Here is a 22,774-nt window from a genome sequence, read left to right as displayed (position 1 = left end):
AGCTTTTCGCTGAGGCGTATATTAAAGCGATAATAATCACCATAAAAACTAAAACCCAGCTTTTAACAGTGGTTGTCCCTGGGGAAAGGAATGTAAAGGGAAGGAGGGGTAAATAATATTTCTGTGTTTTTATTTTATGTGCCCCCTTTACGGTTTGCATTGCTTTCGGATTGCGAGCGTACAATATTTATTAAAGTTTTGTACAAGGCTCACAGAAGGGATTTGATACTTATTCTAATATTTTTAACAAATATCTGTAGGGCACTAACTCTAGATTTTTGAGTAGATTGAAGATTGGCATACTTGCCTTCTACCTACACAGTAGCTATCAAAACAAAGTACACTTAAAGTACTGTCCTCTATTGGAATTTTCCATCCTGTTGCCCAGTTTGGTAAAACGACCACTTAGAAAAACCTCAGTGACTAATGCTTTCCTCATACCTTTACATAGTGCTTTAATGCTATAGAGAAGTTTCACATTCATTATTTGATTATGTGATTTCCATGACAACCCCATGAGGCAGGCAGAGTAGATGTTTCTCTGTATTAGAAGGCAATGAAATGGAGACTGACAGAGTGACTTGCTAAGGTCGTAGGGCTTGTAAAGTGGTGAAGGAACCTGCTCTCATGCTTTCCTGATTCACTGCTCGTCCCACCCCCTGTGACAGTTCTGCTCCTGCGCTGCTCCTTGTGTCCCTGGGTGTCTGAAAGGTCTCTCCTACCAGCGCTTATCTTTCCTCTCTGTAACATGACCCAAACTCCAGTTGTGACATTAATGGCCTTGTTTTCTTCCTGCATTCTGAAATTTGTATTCTAGCTGTGTTTAAAATATATAAATCTGTGTTAAATGTAATTCAGTTTTTGAGATGCGCCACACATAAATGTTGGGTATCATTCAACCTTTTGTTATTTCGGCAGCTGGGCAACCCTTGTTCCTTGCCCTGCTGAGCTGATCTTTTCTTAGAGAAATAGATGCCTTCTAGATTTTTCTCATATCTTCGTTTGGTGCTGTTGTGGTTTGGCGAATCAGAGCAGTGGAATTTAAATGTTGTTTACTTCAAGAGCTAACTTATTGTCTTGGGCTTGCGATATTGAACAAGCAACACTTGGCCTTACCTGTACCCTACAGTTGTGTTTTTCACCTAAGAAATTTTTATTTCAACTAGTGATTTGCTCTCCAGGAAAACAACAGTGAGGAAGTAAGTGTATTTAGCTCTTGTCTTGGGAGCCCAGTGTAATACTCTTGTCCCTTAATCATGGGTTTTTAAAAAAATTATGGTAAAATATATAGAATGTAAAATTTGTCATTTTAACTGATCTTAAGGGTGCATTTTGGTGACATTAGTTACGTTCACCATGTTGTGTAACCATCACCACCATCTCATCCCAAAATATTTTCATTACTCCAAACAGAAACTTGAAGCCATTTGATGATAACTCCCCTCTCCTCCCTCTCTCCAAACCTTACTATTCTATATTCTACTTTCTGTCTTCTATAAATTTGCCTACTTTAGGTAGGCATGTAATAGTGGAAGCATACAATATTTGTCCTTTTGTGTCTGGCTTCTTTCACTTAGCATACTTTTTTCAAGGTTCATTCATTTGTTGCATGAATCCATACTGCATGTTTTTAAATGGCTGAATAATATTCCTTAATATTGCATTGTATCATTCCATATCTTGTTTATCCATTCATCCCTTGATAGGCATTTGGAGTTGTTTCTACTTTTTGGCTATCACAAATAATGCTGCTGTGAACACTGACATATGTGTATCTCTTTGACTTCCTGGTTTCAGATCTTCTGGATATATACCTAGGACTGAAATTATTGAGCCAAATGGTTATCCCATACTTGACTTTTTGAGGAACCACTGAGTCTCCCTATATCCTCATCATGACTTGTTATTTTATTTTTTATTTTTATTTTTATTGTCTTGATTCTAGCCATCCTGATGGGTGTTGAAGTGTAGTTCCTTGTGATTTTGATTTGCATTTGCCTGAGGAGTAATGATATTAAGCATCTTTTCATGTACTTATCTGCCAGCTGGGTTGTCTTTTTGTTTTTGTTTTTTTTAAGAGAGGAGAGGGGGTGGGACAAAAGAGCGAGAATTGTGTTTATTTATTAATTTAGAGAAAGCAGGGGGCAGGGGCAGAGGGGGAGAGAGAGAGAGAGAGAGAGAGAGGATCTGAAGCAGATTCCATACCCAGTGCGAGCCTGATGGGTGCTCAATCTCATGACCCTGAGATTATGACCTGAGCCAAAATCAAGAGTTGTACGCCTGACTGCCTGAGCTACCCAGGCACCACCCCTAGTTGTCATTTTTTTCTTGAATTGTGGAAGTTCTTTATATAGTCTGGATTTTAATCCCACTTGGTCATGATTAAGAAGGCTTTTAATGTGTTGCTGAATTTGGTTTGCTAATATTTTGTTGAGTATTTTTTCATCTCCATTCATAAGGAATATTGATTGGTGTGCAGCTTCCTTACAGTGTCTTAGTCTGGCTTCAGTGTCAGGGTAATGCTGGCCTCATAAAATGAATTAGGAAGTGTTCCTTCTTCAGTTTTTTTGAAAGAGTTTAAGAAAGGTGTTAATTCTTGTTTAAATGTTTGATAGGATTCACTAGTGGAGACATCTGGTGCTGGACTTTTCTTTGTCGAGAGGTTTTCACTTACTGACTCAGTCTACTAACTTGTTTTAAGTCTTCCATTTTTAATTTTTTTTTCTTGAGTCAGTTGGCAGCTTGTATTTTTAGGAATTTGTCCATTTCATCTGGATTTTGCAGTTGGTTGGCACATGGTTGTTGGTCATGATATTTTCTTACAATCTTTTCATTTCTGTCATGTTGGTAGTAATATTCTGTCTTTTCTGATTTTATTAATTTGAATCTTTTCTCTTTTATCTTCATTAGTGTGGCTAAAGGTTTGTCAAATGTGTTGATCTTTCCAAAGAATCGTTTGGTTTTGTTGATTTTTCTCTATTCTTTTAACTTCTATTTCATTTATCTACATGTGAATCTTTATTATTTCCTTCCTTCTGCTAGCTTTGTGGGTCAGATTGCTCTTCTTTTTCTACTTTCTTAAGCTGGACAGTAAGCTCTTTCTTCATTGTTAATGTTGGCTTGTCTGGACCTAAATTTTTACTCTGAGTGTAGCTTTTGCTGTGTCTCATTTGTCAACACATGAATTGTGTTTTTGTTTTCTTTCATCTTAAGGTATTTTCTAATTCCCTTTGGTTTCTTCTTTACCTCTTGGTTGTTTAAGAATATGTTGTTTAATTTCCACATACTAGTGAGTTTTTCAGTTTTCCTTGTTTTATCAGTTTGTAGTCTTATTACAGTGTGGTCAGAAAAGATACTTTGTATGGTTTCAGCCTTTTAAAATTAATTAAGGCTTGCTTTATGTCTAATGTAATATATTCTGGAGAATCTTCTGACTGGACTTGAGAAGAATGTATATTCTGTGGTTGGGTGGAGTGTTCCATTTATGTATGTTAGGTTTATTTGGTTAACACTGTTGTTGAAGTCCTGTTTCCTCCTTGAGCTTCTGTCTAGTGGTTTTATCTATTATTGAATGAGAATATTGAGTTATCCATCTATTGTACAACTGCCCCTTTCCCTTCAATTTTGTCAGTTTTTAAAATTTATTTTTTTAATTGAGGTAGGATTGGCCTGTAACATACAGGTATACAACATAATGATTTGATGTTCATTGTGAAGTAGTCATCACAGTAAGTAGTTTCTATTTGTCTTCATAAAGGATTACAAAAGAATTTTTTTTTGTGTGTTAAGAACTTTCAAGATCTGTTCTCAGCAACTTTCAGATATGCAGTTTAATATTAGCAACTTAGTCATCATGAGGTACATTACATTTCCGTAACTTACTTATTTTATTGATCCTCTTCACCCGTTTTCCCATCCCCCCACCACCACTACTGGCAGTCTTCAGTCTGTTGTGTCTGTGAGTTTTGTTTTGTTTTGTTTTGCTTTATTTTTTTCTCAGTTCCACAGAAAAGTGAAATCATGTGGTATTTGTCTTACTCTGTTTGACTTATTTCACTTAGCGTAATAATCTCAAGGTCCATCTGTGTGTTACAAATGACAAGATTTCATTCTTTTTTATGGGTGTGTGTGTGTGTGTGTGTGTGTGTGTTATTTGGTTCTTGTATCGGCAATGCTGGCCTTGAAAGATGGGGTTGGCAGTTTGGGAAGAGTTTGAGAAGGCTAGGTATTGAATATTCTTCGAATGTTTGGTAGAATTTCCCAATGAAGTACATCTGATCCTGGACTTTTGCTTGTTGGGAGGATTTTGATTATTGATTCAGTATCCTTACAAGTAGTCAGTCTTCTCAGACTTCCTGTTTATTCAGGATACTGTTTTGGAAGATTGTATGTTTCCAGGAATTTATTCATGTCTTCTAGCTTGTCTGATTCATTGGCATATAATTGTTGATAATAGTCTCTTAGATCCTTGGTATTTCCTTGGTATCATTTGTAACTTCTTTTTCATTTCTAATTTTATTTATATGAGCTCTGTCTCTGTTCTCAGTGAGTCTAAAGCATTGTCAGTTTTTATTTTTTATCTTTTCAAGGAAAAGAGACTCTTCATTTCATTGATATTTTCTAATTTTTTGTCTCTATTTTATTTCTGCTATGATTTATATTATTTTTCTTTCCTACTATCTTTGGCCTTTGTTTTTCCTTTTCTAGTTACTTTAGGTATAAAGTTAGATTGCGTATTTGAGATTTTTCTTGTTTCTTGAGTTAGACCTGTATTGCTGTCATCTTACCTCTTAGAACTGCTTTTGCTCCATCCCATAGATTTTCGTGTGTTATATTTCCAATTTAATTTGTTTCAAGGTATGTTTTTAAAATTTTTTTCTTTTGATTTCTTCATTGACCCATTGGTTGTTCAGGAACTTGTTGTTTTTATCTCCATGTATTTGTGATATTTTGGTTTTGTTTTCTTCTTATAATTGCTCTCTAGTCACACTGTTGTGGTTGGAAAAAAAATACTTGATATGATTTCAGTTTTCTTACATTAATTATTAAGACTTGCATGGTTAACATCTGTTTTGGAGACTGTTTCATGAATACTTGAGAAAAATGTCTATTCTGCTTTTGGATGGAATGTTCTATATGTGTTTATTAAGTTCATCTAATCTAATGTGTTGATTAAGGCTGTTATTTCCTTACTGTTTTTTTTCTTTTTTTTTGGTCTGGGTTATCTATCTGTTGATGTAAATGGAATATTAAAGTCCTTCACTATCGTGTTGCTGTCAGTTTCTCCCTTTAGGTTTGTTAATATTAGCCTTATATATTTAGGTACTCCTGTGTTGGGTCCATAAATATTTCCAAATGTTGTATTTTCTTGTTGGATTGATTTCTTTATTATTATGTAATATCTGGTCCCTGTGTTAAAAGGCTATTTTGTTTGATACCCCACCTACCTTTTGGTTTTCATTTGTATGGTATGTATATTTTCATCCCTTCACTTTCATTGTATGGTCTTATGTCCGAAGTGAATTTCTTTTTCTTTCTTTTTTTTTTTTTTTTTAAGATTTTATTTATTTATCTGACAGAGAGAGATCACAAGTAGACAGGCAGGCAGAGAGAGAGAGAGAGAGGGAAGCAGGCTCCCTGCCGAGCAGAGAGCCCGATGTGGGACTCGATCCCAGGACCCTGAGATCATGACCTGAGCTGAAGGCAGCGGCCTAACCCACTGAGCCACCCAGGCGCCCCCCGAAGTGAATTTCTTTAGGCAGCATATACATAGGTCGTGGGGTGTGTGTGTGTGTGTGTGTGTGTGTAATTCTTTTCAGTCACTCTGTCTTTTGGTTGGAGAATTTTGGCCATTTGTATTTAAAGTAACTAGTGGTAGGTATGTACTTATTGCCATTTTGTAAATTGTTTTTTTGGATGTTTTGTACCTCCTCACTTCTTTCTGTGTTTGTTTTTTTTTTTTTTTTTTTGTTCTCTTCCCTGTTTTGATGACTTTCTGTAGTGTTATGCTTAGAATACTTTCCCATTATCTTTTGTATACCTACTGTAGGTTTTTACTTCACTTTTACCTGAGACTCTCTTGTAAGAGCCCATATATACAACAGTCTGTTTTAGAACAGACTAGGAAGTTAGTTTTGAATGCATTCTAAAGCTGCAATTTTTACTTCTTCTCCCCTGTGTTTTATATTTTTGATGTCACATTTTACATCTTTTTATTTTGTGTATTGTTTAATTATTGAAGTTTTATTTACTTTTTACTACTTCTTTTAATCTTATACTGGCTTTATAAGTGATCATTTTCACTACTTTTATTGTTTATTTACTTTTACCAGTAAGATTTTTACTATGTTTTCTTGTTACTAATTAGTGCCTTTCCACTCCCCCACCCTCCATCTTGAAGAAGTCCTTTTAACAGTTCTTGTAAGGTTCATTTAGTAATAAATTCCTTTAGCTATTGCTTGTTTGGAAGACTCTTATCTCTCCTTGAGTTCTAGATGGTAACCTTGTTGGATAGAGTTCTTGGTTGAAAGTTTTTTTCCTTTCAGCACTTTGAATCATTCCACTCCCTCTGGCCTGCAAAAAATCTCCTTCACATGGTTTAGGTATTTTTCAATCTGCTACTTTTGCCCTGGGTCTGGGAATGAATGAGTCTGCACACAGCCCCTCTAAGAGCAGAGTCTTTGTTTCCTACAGCCCTATTTTTCTTCGGAATGTAAGCCGCACTGGTTTTCCAAACCAGATGTTTTAAGGGTTTGTCTCTCTAGTACAGGTCCCAAGGGCTCAGGTGCTTGAAGGAAAGCTCCCTATTTTTGAGATCCCTCTCAGCTCCTTCTGATTGTGGATCATTACACCAGGGGTGGGGTTTTTGGAAAGATAGTGTCTCTGCCTTTCTCTCCCTTCTTGACGTGGCCTTTTTATCCTCTGTTGTGGAGGATTTGTTCAGCTAATTTTCAACCCCCTTCCCCCCCCAGTTGTTGCATATTAGCTGTAGATTGGTTTTGTCTATGGAAGGAAGTGAGTTCAGGATTCTCGCACTAGACCATCTTCAACTGTCTCAGTTTTGTCAATTGTTGGTTGGTGCTTGTTATGGTGTCTTGATGGATTAAACTTTTTTATTAGTATGTAATGTTCTTTGTCTCTTATCCTCCCCTCCCCTGGAGCTTTACTGAGATAACAACATTTGACATATGGAAGTTTAAGGTGGTGATATGATACCTGTGTGTATTGCAATATGATTACCACCTTAAGATTAGTTACCACCTCCCACTGTGCACATAATTGCCATTTGTGTGTGTGTGTGTGTGTGTGTGTGTGTGTGTTGATAACATTTAAGATCTACTTTCTTAGATCTTTCAAGTATATAATACAGAATTGTCCTAAGTTTTTTGGGGGTGTATTTCACACACAATGTTACATTGGTTTCAGGTGTACATATAACTTTTTTTGACTTAAAAATCTATCTTGTCTGATAATAGCTTTCTTCCCTCTGGCCCTTTTTTAGTTACCATTTGCTTAGAATATCTTTTTACATTCTTTTACTTTCGATCTCTTGGTGTCTGTTTATCTAAAATGAGTCTGTTGCAGACATCATATAGTTAGCTCATTTTTGTTTGTTTGTTTTTGTTAAGACTTTATTTACTTGAGAGAGAGAGAGCATGAGAAGGGGAAGGGTCAGAGGGAGAAGCAGACTCCTTGCAGAGCAGGGAGTCTGATGTGGGACTCGATCCCAGGGCTCCAGGATTATGACCTGAACCGAAGGCAGTCGCTTAACCAACTGAGTCTTTCAGGCGCTCCTAGATCATGTTTTTATCTGTTCTGCCAGTCTACGAGTTAGAGAGCTGAAGCAGTTTGCATTGAAAAGTAATTGATGATAAGGAAGGAATTCTGCATTTAGGTATTTGTTTTCTGTGTGGTTTGTTTCATTTTTTAATTGTTCTTTAATCTCTCTGATAGTACCTTTTTGGTATTTACTGCATTTCTTTTAATGTGCCATTTTGATTCCCTTCTTTTCTATATATTCTTTAGTTTTTTCTTAGTTTTCTTGAGTGTCAGAATTAGTGTCTTAAATTTATAACAACTTAATATGAATAGCAGTTCAGTTCAGTTTCAGGAGTACACAAACATTCTGTGCCTGTACATCCCTGTCCTTCCACATCCCTGTCCCTCCACCTTTGTATAGTTGTCACAGGCTACATCTGTACATTGTGCACATCTTAACACAAATCTATATTTATTGTTTAATGTGTTTTTTAAATCCTATATGAAGAAAAGGGGAGTTAAAAGCAAAAATACAGTAATACTGGCTATTGTATTTACCAGTGTTCTTTATTTCATTATATGGCTTTGAGTGATTCCCTAGACTTTTTTTTTTTTTTTCTTTTTTTTTTTTTCATCTTTGCCTGAAGGATTCCTTTTAGTATTTTCTTGGAGGTCAGGTCTACTAGTAATGAATCCCCTTTAGGCCTGTCTTGGAATATCCTAATTCTTCATTCCTGAAAGACAGTCTGCAGTTACAGAATTGTTCAACGCTTTTTCTTTTTCAGCACTTTAAAACCTGTCATCCCTCTGTTGAAAAAGCAGCCCCTAATCTTACTGTGGATCCCTTGTATGTGCTGAGTTGTTTCTGTCTTGCTGATTTTAAGGTTTTTCTGTCTTTGTCCTTTGGCAGTTTGATTGTAATGTGTGGATTTCTTTGAGGTTTTCCTGCTTGGAATTTGTTGAATTCCTTGGATATGTGGATTCAGGCCTTTCATCAAATTTGGGAGGTTTGCGGCCATTTTATCTTCAGGTTTTTTTTTTTTACTGCTCGCTTCTTTTCCCCCACCCCTGTTGTCTTTGGGGATTCTCCTGATGTACATGTTGATATGTTTGATGGTGTCCTATAGGGCCCTCAGTTGATTTTCTGTATCCTTTTTTCATTGGCTCTTCAGCCTGGATAATTTTAATTTCTTTATTCATACAGCATTCTCTTGATATCCTTTATTAGTTCTTTGGGCATAATTAAGACCATTGATTTAACACCTTAGTAATTGAAACATCTAGCATTCCTCAGGGATAGTTTTTGTCAAATTCTTTTTCTCTTCTCAAAGCGCTATGGTTTCCTGTTTCTTTGTATGTTTTGTAACTTTTTAAAAAAGATTTTTATTTATTTGACCAAGAGAGATACAGTGAGAGAGGGAACACAAGAAGGGGGAGTGGGAGAGGGAAAAGCAGGCTTCCTGCTGAGCAGAGAGCAGAGAGCCTGATGTGGGGCTGGATCCCAGGGCTAAAGGCAGACACTTAACGACTGAGCCACCCAGGAATCCTGTTTTATATCTTTTTGTTGAGAACTGGACCATTTGAATATTACGGTGTGAAGACTTGGGAATCAGATTCTCCCCTTTCTCAGTGATTGCTGTTGAGGGTTGCTGTCATCTCTTTGTGTGGTGACTTTTCCAAAATGACTTTGCAAAACCTGTATTCTTTGCTTTGTGTGGTTACTGCAGTTTTTTTTTTACGTTATCTGTGGTCAGCTTGTGACCTGGCAGAGATTTACTTAAACGTCTAGGTCTTCCCTCCCACCACCCAAAAAATCCAGAAAGGGGAGTTCATGCAGCCCAGGAGGGTGGAAACAAATGCAGGTGTCTCTGTTGTTTCCCTAGGCTGCCTCCAGTATGATAAGATACATAACCCTGATGTTAGGAGGGCAAGGTCCCCATTGCCCACCCTGGCACCAGCCAGTGCTCGAGGCACATGGGCCCTGTGCCTGCCTGGGCTGCGAGGCACAGGGACAGGGACTGTTTGCTGGTTCATGCACTCTACTCTCTGACCTGGGTTGAGTATCCTCTGTCTTCAGCAGCCACACCCCTGGTTGGTATAAATGCTCTGAAATAGTTGATTCTCATGGGTTTTCCAGCTTAATGATTTTGTGGAGGTATTAACCCCTGGACCTCCAATTTTCTGTGACGTCACTCCACCCATGGTTATATTTTGGACATGCTTTGGTGGCAGCTGTAGTCAGTTCCTGTCTGTGTTTGACATAACTATTTAAGCTTGATGATATTTTTACTTTTTATTAGGGTGAGCAGGAGTACATTTAGCCTCTAGAATCTGGAGTATGAACTCTGTTGTAGTAACAGTAACTCAGGAAATAATTTTTATTTCCCTTCAATTTAATAATACCTTATCTCTATATAGTGATTTTCGTCACAGGAATGTGACAGGCTTTACAAATAGGTCATTATTTGTAAAAATAGAAGTGTTCACGTTTTTATAAGTGGAAAAGAACTGAACATATGTTTTCTGATTGAGCGTTATCATACAATCAGTTATCCTAGTCATATTTCCAAAGTTGGCCTAGTACCGGTCCAAGGCTCCTTATTTTTTATAGAGCAAAATATTCTGTTCTATTATTTGGTAAAATAGAATAGAAAAATGATAAAAAGAATATGGTAGAGCTTAAAGTATTTGTTTGACCAGAGTAGGTGAATCTCCACAGAGAGTCTGTAAAAACCAAATCTTAACCTTTTTTGTCATAGTAAGGTGCCATTAAGGGAGTTCAGGTATGGTTATGTTTTAAATGTGTACCTGTATGTGAGAGTGTTGTATAATTTTCTCAGGAAAGTTTTTTTGGTATTGATATAAATAGGACTTGTAAAATTCAGTGTACTCACTCAAATTAAGTATGCCATTATATGAAGCTTGTTCATATTTGAGAATTTTCTTTTTGATGTTCTTGATAAGCCGACTGGAGGCTTGGCAGAGTAATTTGTGCTAAGCCCAGTGTCACTACCATAACTTTCTGACAGAGGTGAATTAATTAATGAGAGTGTTTTCAGTAACTCATTGTCTCGTGAACACTTAGAGATTAAAGACATGGATTTTTGTTGTTGTTGTTGTTGTTGGCACCAAGTCAGTGTTATTACTTTCTCATTCTTTGACTGATTTAAAAGATTTAAAAGTGAATATGAATCTTATTTTATTCTCTACATATAAATATTCTCTACAAATAACACGTTTAGTTGTGAATTATATAGCTAATCATTTCACTGAAGATGTTAGATCAAGTAATACAGAGATTATAGCTTTTAACATCTAATAGGAATATTGAGGTTCTGATGGATATGTGAACTTCTGGAGGTGAAAATTACCTGTCTGATGTTTTTGGTTTGGTCATTTATCATTGAATTATAATGATTCAGATATGTAACTTGCTTAGCTTCTGTCTCTTACATGGTGTGTTTGTGTATATATTACTGTTAGGTGGAAAGGATTATTTAAGTGCAGGTTTGAGTAAATTGAAATTTGCAGTCATTTGGTCAGTGATTAATCATAGAATTGAATTTTCCTTAGTTGCTTAGATGGAGAATGTTACCTGTGTAACTTATATGTCACGTATATGCCCCTGTGGCGGCTGCTGACGAAGGGAGTAAGCTGCTTTAATTTCTTCTGAAAAGAACTGTATTCTTGAAAACTTTGAAAACTTGCCAGAAGTCTTCCCTGCTGGGTTGAAGATTTGTGGGGTGCTGTGGAAGATGGAGGGAAGTTGGAGGTACACATGAACATGTACGTATGCACCATTGGGTAAAAAGTTTATATGGCTTCTCCTTCTCCATGGAACTTACAAAGAGGGCTTTCAGAAGACCTGTGATGGTAACAGAGGCCAGTGCCCTTCGGGAGTGTGATTGATTTCCAGAGGTTGATAATTGGTTGTATAGTAGTTCGGAGATACGAAGGTGTTTTGAGTTCTCCATTTGTGTTGGAGACCATCCCACCCTCTCTGTGTGTACCATTTATACCATGTGATGTCTTGCCAGGGTTGGCTTTGCTTTGTGCTGATCTCGGATGCTCAGAAAGTACTTGCCACCCTCTGTGACATGCTTCGAGGGTGCCTTGCCACTCTTAGGCCTGGCCCAATCTTAATAAGCCCATGTACTTTCTGTGGAGCACGTTTTCTCTTCGATGGCCGAGTTAAAACCAGAGGAGGCCTCTGTAGAGGTCCTAGACCAAGATTCTTAGAATGACGGCGCACCAGTGTGGAGCATCCAAATACTTTCTCAGTTATTTTGGCAATGTCAGTCTCTTGGGGGGTTGATCTGAAGGTGGGACTAAGAAGGAGTAAAGAAACTATTGGTTTAGTGCCTACTGTGCCAGACATTGTTCTAAATATTCTATACAGTTTTTAGAAACAGGCCATAATAAGTAAGGGTTTTGTCCGCCCTGTTTTCCACATTTGGAAATTGGAGCACAAGGGTGTGAACTGTTTTGCCTTAAGTTCACACTGTGATTGTGAATCCATGTTGCTGCTGTCTTAGAATTATAACATTTTAGATTCGCAGTAGATGCCGTAAATCTGGTCTCTCTTACCTTGCTGATGAGAAAAGCAAGGCAGAGTGATTCTGGACGGTGACGCTATGCTTAGCTCCTACTAGGCCAGGAAGGCCGGCCTCCTGCTTACAGGCCATTACTCAGTCCGTGGCACAGCCAGCGTTTGGAATGGTTAAGTATCTACTCATGTTATCTGGGCTCTTGTTTCACCAGCCTGTAAAGCTAGAATGGAAGTACCTCTGAAGAAAAATTCAAGGCTTGGCTCTTTTAGTTATATCTGTTTATGAAGCCTTTCCCCAATTCTGCAGCTCCCAGAGTCATTCCTGTCCTGATAGCCTATACTACATACTGTATACTAACATAATTTGACATTTGTTTTCCCCTCTGTAACTTTAAATTTATTTGTAATCATTTTCTACCTGGTATCATGAAAAACCAATTTTTATTCACTGTATACTCCTCAGTTGGATCATGACTTAGCGATTCTTTCTTACCCTTTTAAATCTTTGGTAGCACCGTATATATCAAAACTTCTTTTATTTAAACTCACAAGGGAGGGGTGCCTGGGTGGCTCAGTCAGTTAAGCATCTGCCTTCTGCTTGGGTCATGATCCCAGGGTTCTGGGATTGAGCTGCACATCAGGCTCCCTGCTGAGCAGGGAGTCTGCTTCTCCCTCTCTCTTCCTTTCTGCTCTCTTTCTCAAATAAATAAATAAAATCTTAAAAAAGATAAAAAATTAACTCACAGTGGAAATAGGTTTTACAGTTAGACCTAATATACACGTACTTAATTATTGGAACAAAAGTTTTACACACCATTGTTCACTCATAAAGAGATATACCATGACCTCTTCTGTTTTACTGAAAAAGCAAATGGTAGATCCAAATGGTAGAGACATTGATCTCACTGTCCACTAAATGTGTATTACAATTTGACAATCATGTTCTACAACTTTTCGCACAGGACTGGGGAGAAAGTAGATACTCAGATACTTGGTGAATTTCACCTTTTATGAAGGACTATTTTGAGATGATTTTTATGATGCCTGTGAAAAAAAATTTTTTAATACAGATTTTTCTTGTCCCTGATACGGTTTCATGGACACAGTATCTTCCAGGAGAGCAGGTGTGGGCTTTCAGCCTTCCGTTCTTTTCCGTTCTCTTGGTTAAAATATTTGCTTCTTTTATCTTCTCTATTTTGGATTTATCATTTCACTGCTTAAATTCGCTTTGTCTCTGTTGTGTTCATATCCTCATATGGGCTCTTCCTGTGCCTTTAGAATTTTTCCTAGTTTTACCAAGGTCACTTGATTGTCTCCTCTTTGGGACGCCTTTCCTGCCTGTTTTGGCAGTTCTCCTTTGGGTACTGACCTGGTGTGACCCTCCGGTGTTACACTCGGAATGATAAACACTGGATTCAAAGATACGATTTGAAACATAAGAGTGGGAAAAATGTATTTTATCGTATTTGTTTTAAACAGAAAGTTGTCTGGGAACTAATTATTCACTGCAACTGTTTAGTATAAAAAAAGGAAGTATTCTTGATAAGTATATTTTCTAGGTAGTAGAAATTTTTACAATTTACCATTTTTTTATTTCTTGCTCAAATGTATTGTGTTGTCTTGTGTCTTTCTCATAATGGCAGAGTGGAGGGTGGTCAGAGAGGGTGTGGTTTCTGTGATTGACCGTGTAAAAATTATTTAACCAGAAACAGCCTCCCCCCGGGTTCTTTTGTTTTTTCCTTTTTGCAGGTGGTATCTTCAGAATGATAGATCAAAGACAGCCTTATAGAATTTACTCTTCTTTTACTTGGATGGTTATTTTTTGGCATGAAAAAGAAACATTGCTTAGCTTTCTAAGAATTCATAGTAGGCAGGTTGAAGGAGGCACTTACTCCACGACCTGCAAATTCTTGGATTGGATGACTGAATAAATTCAGAACTTGATGTTTGGTCTTTAGTGGACTCTCCAAACTTTTTTCCTTAATGTCTTAATGAGATCAGAAGAACCAATAGATTCACACATTGCTAGACACATGGGGATGGGAGGTATTGTAGATTTTGAGGTCTTACATATGAGATAACCAAGGTCCAGAGAGAGAAGCATTTTGCCTCAAGTTGTTTCAGCTAGTTAGTGACAAGGCCGGGACCAGAGAGACCCAAGTCTGTACCTTTCCTAGGTCAGTGCCATAATAGTGTACCATGGTCTTGCTGCAGCAGCTCCCCAACTGATCCAACCCATTCTTCCATGAAATATTTTCTGTAAAACAACATTTCCTATTTTTAACAAAAATGTTAGTGTGAATTTCTAGCATTATATTGACAGGAATATTGACTAAAAAATACTACCCAGGGAGCCTGGGTGGCTTAGTCAGTTAGGTGTCCAACTCTTAAGTCTTGATCTCAGGGTCATGAGTTCAAGCCCCACTTCGGGCTCCATTTAAGAAAAAGAAAAAATATTACTATTAACCTGGACTCTTAGGCCCAGCCATTGAGTTTTTTCTCTTTTCCGATTAATTATCTTATTAAGATTTTCTCTTCTTGGGGGGTAGTACAGGGATTTTCCATAAAGCTCTGCCCCACGTGTGCATAGCCTCCCTCATTATCAGCGTCCCCTGCCAGACTGGTACTTTTTGACATAACTGATGAACTGCACTGAAACATCGTAATCACCTAAAGTCCAAGTTTATGATACTGTTTACTTTTGGTAACAGTCTAAACAAACGTATAATGACCTAGTCATTATTACAGTATTATATGGAATATTGTCAGTGCCCTAAAAATCCTCTGTGCTCTGCCTGTTCATCCGTCCTTCTCCCCAGCTTCCAGTTTTTTTATTGCCTTCTATAGTTACCATTGAGTTTTTAGTTTCAATTATTGTAACCTTTATATTTAGAAGTTTGATTCAGTTCTTTTAAAAAAACCTGCATCAGCTTTGAGTTTCATCTCTGTTCTTATAATCAAGCAATTGTTATTTCTTGGCACATATTAAGCATTTGTTTTGTATCCTGTCTGAAATAGTTCTGGTATTTAGTATTTTGAGAGTCTGATTCTGCTGTCTGTGTTTCTGCTGGCTTTTATTCATAGCGCTTTATTTTCTTGTTTTGTGTATGAGTTTTGATCGTGAACTCAAATCTCTTGGAGTTTTATTTGTGGGAATTTTTTGTGGGGTGGATTAACTTCAGCTCCCAGAGTGAACTTGTAATTCTGTTGGTTGCCAGGTGAAGAGGGCACCATCAACTCAGGGTCTCTTTGAATTACATTATCTGCTTGAGTGGTTTGGTTTAAGATCATACAGCTTGCGTGGATTTGTGTTACAGTCTTTCATGAGGGTCAACTTGGGGTTATGAATTTTTGGGAGCTATCCTCCACCCCCAGTGCCAAGCACGTGTCACGCATGTTTCCTTGCTGCCTCTTATGGTACAGGATTATTTCTTGCTCCCCCTGACATGAAGATCAGCCCTTTTAGAATCTTAGTGTCATGCTCAGGTCTTTTGTTGGCCTTCCTGTCATTCCAAGTTTTAGGTTTCCCTGCACTCTCTTTCATTCAGCTGTCAGAAAAGAGTATAAAGGTCACTAGTGTTGACACATACCCTCACTGTAAAATCTCTCTTTGGCATTGGCCTGTCTCCCAGCGTTCTCCCATCATTTTGTTTTTTGTTTTCTGTGGATTCCTCATTTTCTCACCAGCTCAGTAAATTACTAATTTTTTAATACTAAAATTCATCCACCTCATTGTTCTCATCAGGAGGGTCATGAATACCTCATTGCTTCTTTATGATGAATTCTGTAGTAATAGGTACTGACTCTAAAGTAATCTTTTGTGTAAGTTACAAAAATGGAGACAACAATCAGAAAAGAATGTCTTCTTCCTTTTCTGTGTGTCATGTACTCATACAATAAGAAGAATCCTGATACCTATGAAAGCTTTAGAGCAGAAATTCTAATCTGAGCATGCCAACATTTCTTTCTTTATTCTGGGAAAGCATCACTGATGCAATAAACCACTGTTAATTGTAGTGAGATCATATTTCTCAAGTGTTGTAAGGATGGAGAATTGTTCAGAGCCATTATTATTGAATATTGACTTGTTCTAGGTTCAGTTTAAACCTTGGGGTTGCTGGTTGACCATTATTTGACACGTTAGGGTTTGTCAGCCTTCGACAACATCCTCAAGGGATGACGTTGAGAACTCTTCTGAAGATACTAAAAATTCTACAGAAAACTTTTGGCTTGGTGGCTCTTTCTCCCCAGCTATACGAAACTCTAGTGTTGAAAACCAGTCATCAGAAACCGAATTACTTAGTCTCCTCTTTGCATTTGTAGTTAGCGTTCAGCTAGAGGTAGAGATATGTACTCTAATTGTTTCTGCAGAGAAAATCTTGAGTTCATGCCGTAAGACTATCCTGCACATTCACAGAATCTGCATTATACAGCATCATTATCATGGTAAGGTATATGTTAACTATGCTGTCCTTTAATTTTAGAACTGTCATAAAGTAAATTCCATTCTCTCTTTGAACTTTCCATTTGGATCTGCTCCCCTTATTCCATCTGTCGCTCTGATCTTTCTCTTCTGAACTGTGTTGTTTGGCATGTATTATTGGTTGGCTTGGCCCTCCATGGAGTTTTGTGTTGGTATAGTAAATGTTCTCAGAAATGTTGGTAAAAGTGATTGGTAATGGTAGAATGTTGAGTTGGAAATTACCTAGTCTTAATTTTCTAAACAGGCTTAGCTGTGAAAACCTTAATTTGGGTAAAGGATTACTTGAATACCCAACAGATAAACTGGGGGCTGGGGTTTTTGAAAATCAGTGAGGAGATGGACCCTTTTATTTTGCAAATGAGGCTTCATAAATCCAGAAAGTTTCAATGGCTCTGGTTTATGGCTGTTTCCATTTTATCACACTTAGCATCCTCTTCCCAGATCTCTGATTGGATTGTGGTTTTGCTTTATTGTCAGCCTTTCGAGAGTACAGTGACTGTACCTCTGGGCTGCTTGGTGGAATTGGCCTGAGTGAGGAAATCCATTTTTTTAATGGTAGCTACCTTATTACTATTATTTTTTTTAAAGCTATCTCATTTTTCTTCTGACTTGTTTTTTTCTCTGTTTCATGGAGCAGATATTTATTAACATTACTGGCTAATGAGAGTAGCTTTCTTTCCCCCCTTGAATTTGAAGGGAAGGCAAAGAAGGGAACCAATATTTACGGGACACTGCTGGATGCTTTTATAGAGGTTTAAATTCCTTTCATTGTAGCTATCCTCTGAAGTAGTTGGTGACATTTTCCTTTTGTAGTTAAGGAAACCGAGGTGCAGAGAAGCTAATAACTTGATCCATAGTGAGACTTACCTTGAGGATGCAGGACAGCTGGAAGATTTTCTAAGCAGGCATGAAAATCTGTGATGGAGGGGCGGGAATAAGTGGATCCTCTGGCATGGTTAGAATACACGGTCTGTGGTGTGTGATTGGCATTACACTGGAGAGACAATGTTCATGTGTTACGGTGTTCATCCTAAGGGCCAGAAATGCTTTCCTGAGTTACATGTACTGACATTTTACTGTTCCACATAAAAAGATGTAATAAGGTTCTATTTTGGGTAATAGAACCTTTCTTCTTTTTTCTCCTCCTTCCCCTGCCTTCTTCCCTGCCCTTCTGTTTTGTGGGGAAGGGGTTATACTTATTTGAATAAACTAATACTAGTTCTTAGAGTAGGTGGTAAACATCTGGGCTTACTGATTTTTTCCAACATATTTGAGGAAATTTTATGACCTGATAACTTGTGCTGGCGGGGATGGGGAGAGTGGCTTCCAACATTCACACCAAGATAGATTTGTTCAGTAGATCTTGTAGTTGCTGAAATATTTGAATTTGATGTTGTTCTAAAACAGTGGATGGCCAGATTAGAAATAAATGGTATCTGTAAACTAGCGATTATATGAAGGTTTTGTAGAAAGCCTAAAATAAGTCCTAAATTAAAAAAAAAAAAAAAGGCACTGTCATGTTTATATACAAGTGCTGGAGGGCTGGAAGATATTAAAGGAAATGTCTTGTTTTGGTAGAATATGACCACCAGTCCACCAGGTCCCTTTAATCAGTACTTGGAATCAGGAAGTTGAGGATGTGTCGTCTAACAGAGGTTGGGCTTCCCAAGTCCAGGAGTGGAGCTCAGTCAGGAAACAACAGGGCTGGGCTTCTGGGCACAGAGGTAACGTTAACCTCGAGTCAGCGCCTCGGAGGAGACATAGCGTGTGTGTTGTCTTGTGTGTGACTTTGCCAAGTGGTGTTCAGGTATTTTTTGAGTCATACCGTATCAGTTTTATGTAGGTGGTGGTATGTTTTCTTGGGAGTTTTCAAGTAACCATATCTAGAGTTGGGTTTTTAGCATTGCTGTCGTTTCCCTTCCAGCTATGTTTGGAGTCCGTTTAGTGGCATGTGCCACTACACAGGGACACCCTGCCCCCGACCCCGCCCCCCGCCCCCCGTCTTTCAGGGACCCCAGTGCACAGAGTTGAGTCAGTCATATTCCCGAGACTGTGACACTCAATTATTGTCTGGGCGCAGGGCCCTTTTTTTTGTTACGTTTCATTTTATTTTTCCCCTTTTTTATCCCTCACCCTCAATGCCATGTCCCAGTCTTCTTTTAGCATCCACTCAAGTATGTTTCATGTATGTTCTTCAGCCCATTTGCCATCTGCTATTTTTTATACATGTGTTAATCTCATTTTTTTCTTTAACGTTATCTTTTTGAGAAATGGTCATGCTTTTGTATGTAAATCTAGTTCATGATTCTGACTCTGCTACGTAGTAGGATGGTTGGCAGTTGCACAGTCATCAGTGCCATTTTACACAACGTTCTTGTCGTTTGGGGTTTTTCAGGTATATCGCTCCAAAGAATCGTTAGGTTATTAAATATCTGCATATTTGGTTTCAGCTCTTCTGTTAGAGCACATGGTACAGCAGGGGCTTTAATCCATTACCCAGAAAATAGTAACACATTACAAATAGAATTTCTTGATCCATGCTTTGGTTTCCTGAAGAAGTTCTTGCAAACTAGTTTTTAGTCATATTATTAAAATCCTTTACTCTTCACTATCATCCTTTATTTTCCAGTAATGTTAGGGAGTCAAAGGGAACATAGTTTTTAAAGGATTTCTCTGTAGTGCCTATATAACTGTGAAAACTTAATGAAAATACTACAGATACTAAGATTTCTGCTTTTGTTTTTGTTTTTGTTTTTTTATAGGGCGCCAATGCCTCGGCATTAGAGAAAGAGATTGGTCCAGAACAGTTTCCAGTCAATGAGCACTATTTTGGATTAGTCAATGTAAGTATCTGTTTATACTTAGTCTTCACCAGTACCTTTGGAAATAGTTTTAAAAATAATGTGTGCATCTCATCATTTATTAAAGGAAAATTGTTTATTTGCATCACTAGGCTTAAGGCCAAGAAACTTGGTTTGAAATTCTCTTTTTAATGAAAGGGAAACAAAGTTGCCCAAGGTCATAAGAGTTTTAAAATCGTTTTTAAATTTTTCCTATTTTGTGTCAGAATTTTTCATAACTTAAATTTTGTATGGCTTACACCAAATGATCTCTTGATTCTTTGAGAATCCTTTAAATGCCTAAATATAAGTGGTCCAAATGTACAGGTATAATAAACTTTTGTAAATGCCTCCCTGTGTTTATAAAGTATTTGTCAACTTCTGGCAGTGTTTAACTAGTATAGATACACAAGGGCAAAATACAAGTAAAGGGTACATTCCCCAGCCTTGTGGAGGTAATTCTAGTAATTATGCATTATTAAAACTTTGGAAGAACTTTTTTTTAGAATTTTTAACTCTTTTCTGAATCATCAGCACACACCACAAATCTGTGGTGTAGGGTACTATCAGGTGGGTCCGTGGTGAGTGTTTTACACTATAGAGAGAGAGTAATATGGGTGACAAAGAAAGTTCCATTGAACACACCTGTGTGTTACTGAACACTAGTATGTAACTGTGATGTATGAGGTGGATTTCTTTTGTGATTTGAAGCAAGCAGTTAAAGTGGTGTGGGTGTTTCTTTTTGCTTTGGGAGTCCCCTCGTGTGTGTGAAGCTTGTGACAGAATCAGCAGTCCCCACTCCACAGTGCCCCCTCCCCAGAGGAGGCTGGCCATTTTTCCTGGAATCTGCCCCTGTATTCTAGATCAAGTGCCTATGCTGCTATTAGAAACAGTCCATTGGGGCGCCTGGGTCATTAAGTGTCTGCCTTGGGCTCAGGTTGTGATCTCAGTGTCCTGGGATCGAGCCCCGAATCGGGCACTCTGCTTGGCAGGAAGCCTGTTTCTCCTTCTCCCACTCCCCTTGCTTATGTTCCCTTTCTCACTCTCTCTCTCTGTGTCAAATAAATAAATCTTTAAAAACAAAAACAAAACAGTTCATTGACTTCCTGTTACGGTAGATAAGAAACTTCGGCCTCTTCTAGCACCATCCCTGCCCATTCTCTGGTATGGAATTCACCACTGCTTTATTTTTCCACATCCTTAATTTTCATTTATTCTTCCCCAAGTCTTCAGCAGCGCTAACAAATGCAAAAAGACTTCCTCAGTACCAGTTTGCCCTGCGTCAGCCCCAGAACGTTGACATCGCTCTGGAGCCCTGTCATCCCGCTGTGTGGCCTCTGCGTCCTTTTACCTTTACCCCAGACATCCCTTCGCTTCTCTCCTTCCATAGATCCCCTCTTCTGCTTGGGTTTTTCCCTGCTTTGTGGGACATGTTCTGTAGTAGCTTCTTTAGGGAGTGTGCACAGAAGGTGACTTTGAGATCTTGTGTATTTAAGAATGTTTTGGTTATTGTCAAAACTACATGGAGATATCCTAAGTTACAACCTTCCTTTAGAATTGTAAGGGGTTACTCTGTGGCCTTCTGGCTTCCGTTGACATCGGCAGGGTTGATGCCCTTCTGATTCTTCATCTCTTCTGTGTGTGGCTTTGCTCCTTAGAAAGATCTTTTGGGAGGCTTTCCTTTCAGAATGTGAATGGATAGCCAGTGTTCTGAAATTTCATGATGTGTTTTCGTGTCTCCCGCTGTTGTTGTGGACCATTTTAGACCCCTAGACCCCATGATGCGGTCCTTCGTGTCTCCCGCTGTTGTTGGCTGTTTATCAACCCATTTAGACATTTTTCATTTTCCTCAGTTCTAGAACATTTCTGATACCAGTATTTGGATAATTGCTTCCAATCAGTGTAATCTCTTTGTTCTTTTTTCATATACTCTTAGTTGCATATTGAAATGCAGACTGATTCTTTGTTTTTCCTCCTTTTTCTTCCAATTTTTGATCATCTGATATTATTCTACATTTTGGACTATTACCCTTTTTGGTCCAGTTCATTGCACTTTTTATTTCGTAGAGTTGTTACCTTAATTTTTTAATCTTGTTTTATGGAGGCAATATTCTGTTATTTTCCCCAAGATATTATTTATAATTTTTGTTGGTGAGTTTTTCTTACGCTTACTGGATTATTTTGGGGTCCTCTCTCCTCCCCCCCACCGTTTTAAACTCTGTCTTTTCTAATGGAAGCTCTCCTTAAATTTCATTCATACATACAAGTGAGATTCTGAAAAGCTGATTGGGACTTGGTGTACTATGGGTGGAGCTTGTCTGCTGTGGTTTCCTCTGGGGTGACCCTAGGCAGGCAGGTGTTAGAAATGGCTGCATCCCCCCACCCCCCATTCCAATGGCTGGAGCATTTCCGCTGGGCCTCTTACTTGGTGCTGAGGGACTTTCAGTTTCTGTCAGGGGTAGCTTAGTTCAGGGTTTTGTTGAGCCCTCTGTTTTCTGTTTGGTGCCTCACTGCTGTCCTCTGCTGTCCTTAAGGGCTTTTGAACCAGATTCTTCTGTGCAGCTTCTGTGGAGACTAAACCTGCAGTCGAAAGAAAGGTTAAGTGTCATCTAGGGGTCTAAATGGTCCTTTTAAAAGACTTCTGACCAGACCGTGTTTTTAGGGGAAGCTCGACGCCACCCCCCTTTCCTTGGACTTTTGAGTTTTTGCTTAATATCTTCTTTTACTGTCATCTTACTGGGATTTTGTGGGGAAGGTGGGGAGTTGACTATTTAATTTCCCTGGTTTAACATGATCTGGCCTCTTCTAACGTCTTAAGCATCCGTGCTTACGAGCAGAGGTGTCTGGTGATCGGAAGCCTGGTGTACATTCTGGCAGGGGCAGTAGCACCCTAGCTGCTCCACTCCCATGAACTACTTCCCTGTGGCTCCCACCGCGATTCGGGTCACACTCTTACGTTGGTGTGTGTCTTGAATTGTAGGGATGTATTGATAGTGTTGACTGTGTTGATAGTGTCTCAGAAGAACCCATTTTCTTCAGCACAGGAATATTTTATATATTGAAGGCTGTTTTACCTTTAATCCTCTCCAGTTTAAATATTTCAGTCTCTCCGTTTTGTGTCTGACTGTAACTTTTTCTGTAGAT

The 22,774-nt window shown here is 38.3% G+C and overlaps 1 protein-coding gene across 3 annotated transcripts in view; it reads left to right on the top strand.

Annotated features, from left to right (window-relative positions):
- Window positions 1-22,774, top strand: part of USP12 (ubiquitin specific peptidase 12) — a 98,878-nt gene that overhangs the window by 33,856 nt on the left and 42,248 nt on the right. For 2 of the 3 annotated variants that reach the window (XM_032838281.1, XM_032838284.1), the window contains one exon: window positions 19,553-19,633. In XM_032838281.1, the coding sequence (XP_032694172.1) occupies window positions 19,553-19,633 (81 nt within the window). Of the gene's footprint in view, window positions 1-16,672; window positions 16,754-19,552; window positions 19,634-22,774 lie in introns of those variants that run through there. The other variant, XM_032838282.1, reaches the window with a different exon arrangement.

The sequence above is a fragment of the Lontra canadensis genome, unplaced genomic scaffold (assembly GCF_010015895.1).
Source record: "Lontra canadensis isolate GAN:19392208 unplaced genomic scaffold, GSC_riverotter_1.0 scaffold103, whole genome shotgun sequence".
NCBI lineage: Eukaryota > Metazoa > Chordata > Mammalia > Carnivora > Mustelidae > Lontra > Lontra canadensis.
This window is presented reverse-complemented; position numbering and strand designations above follow the sequence as displayed.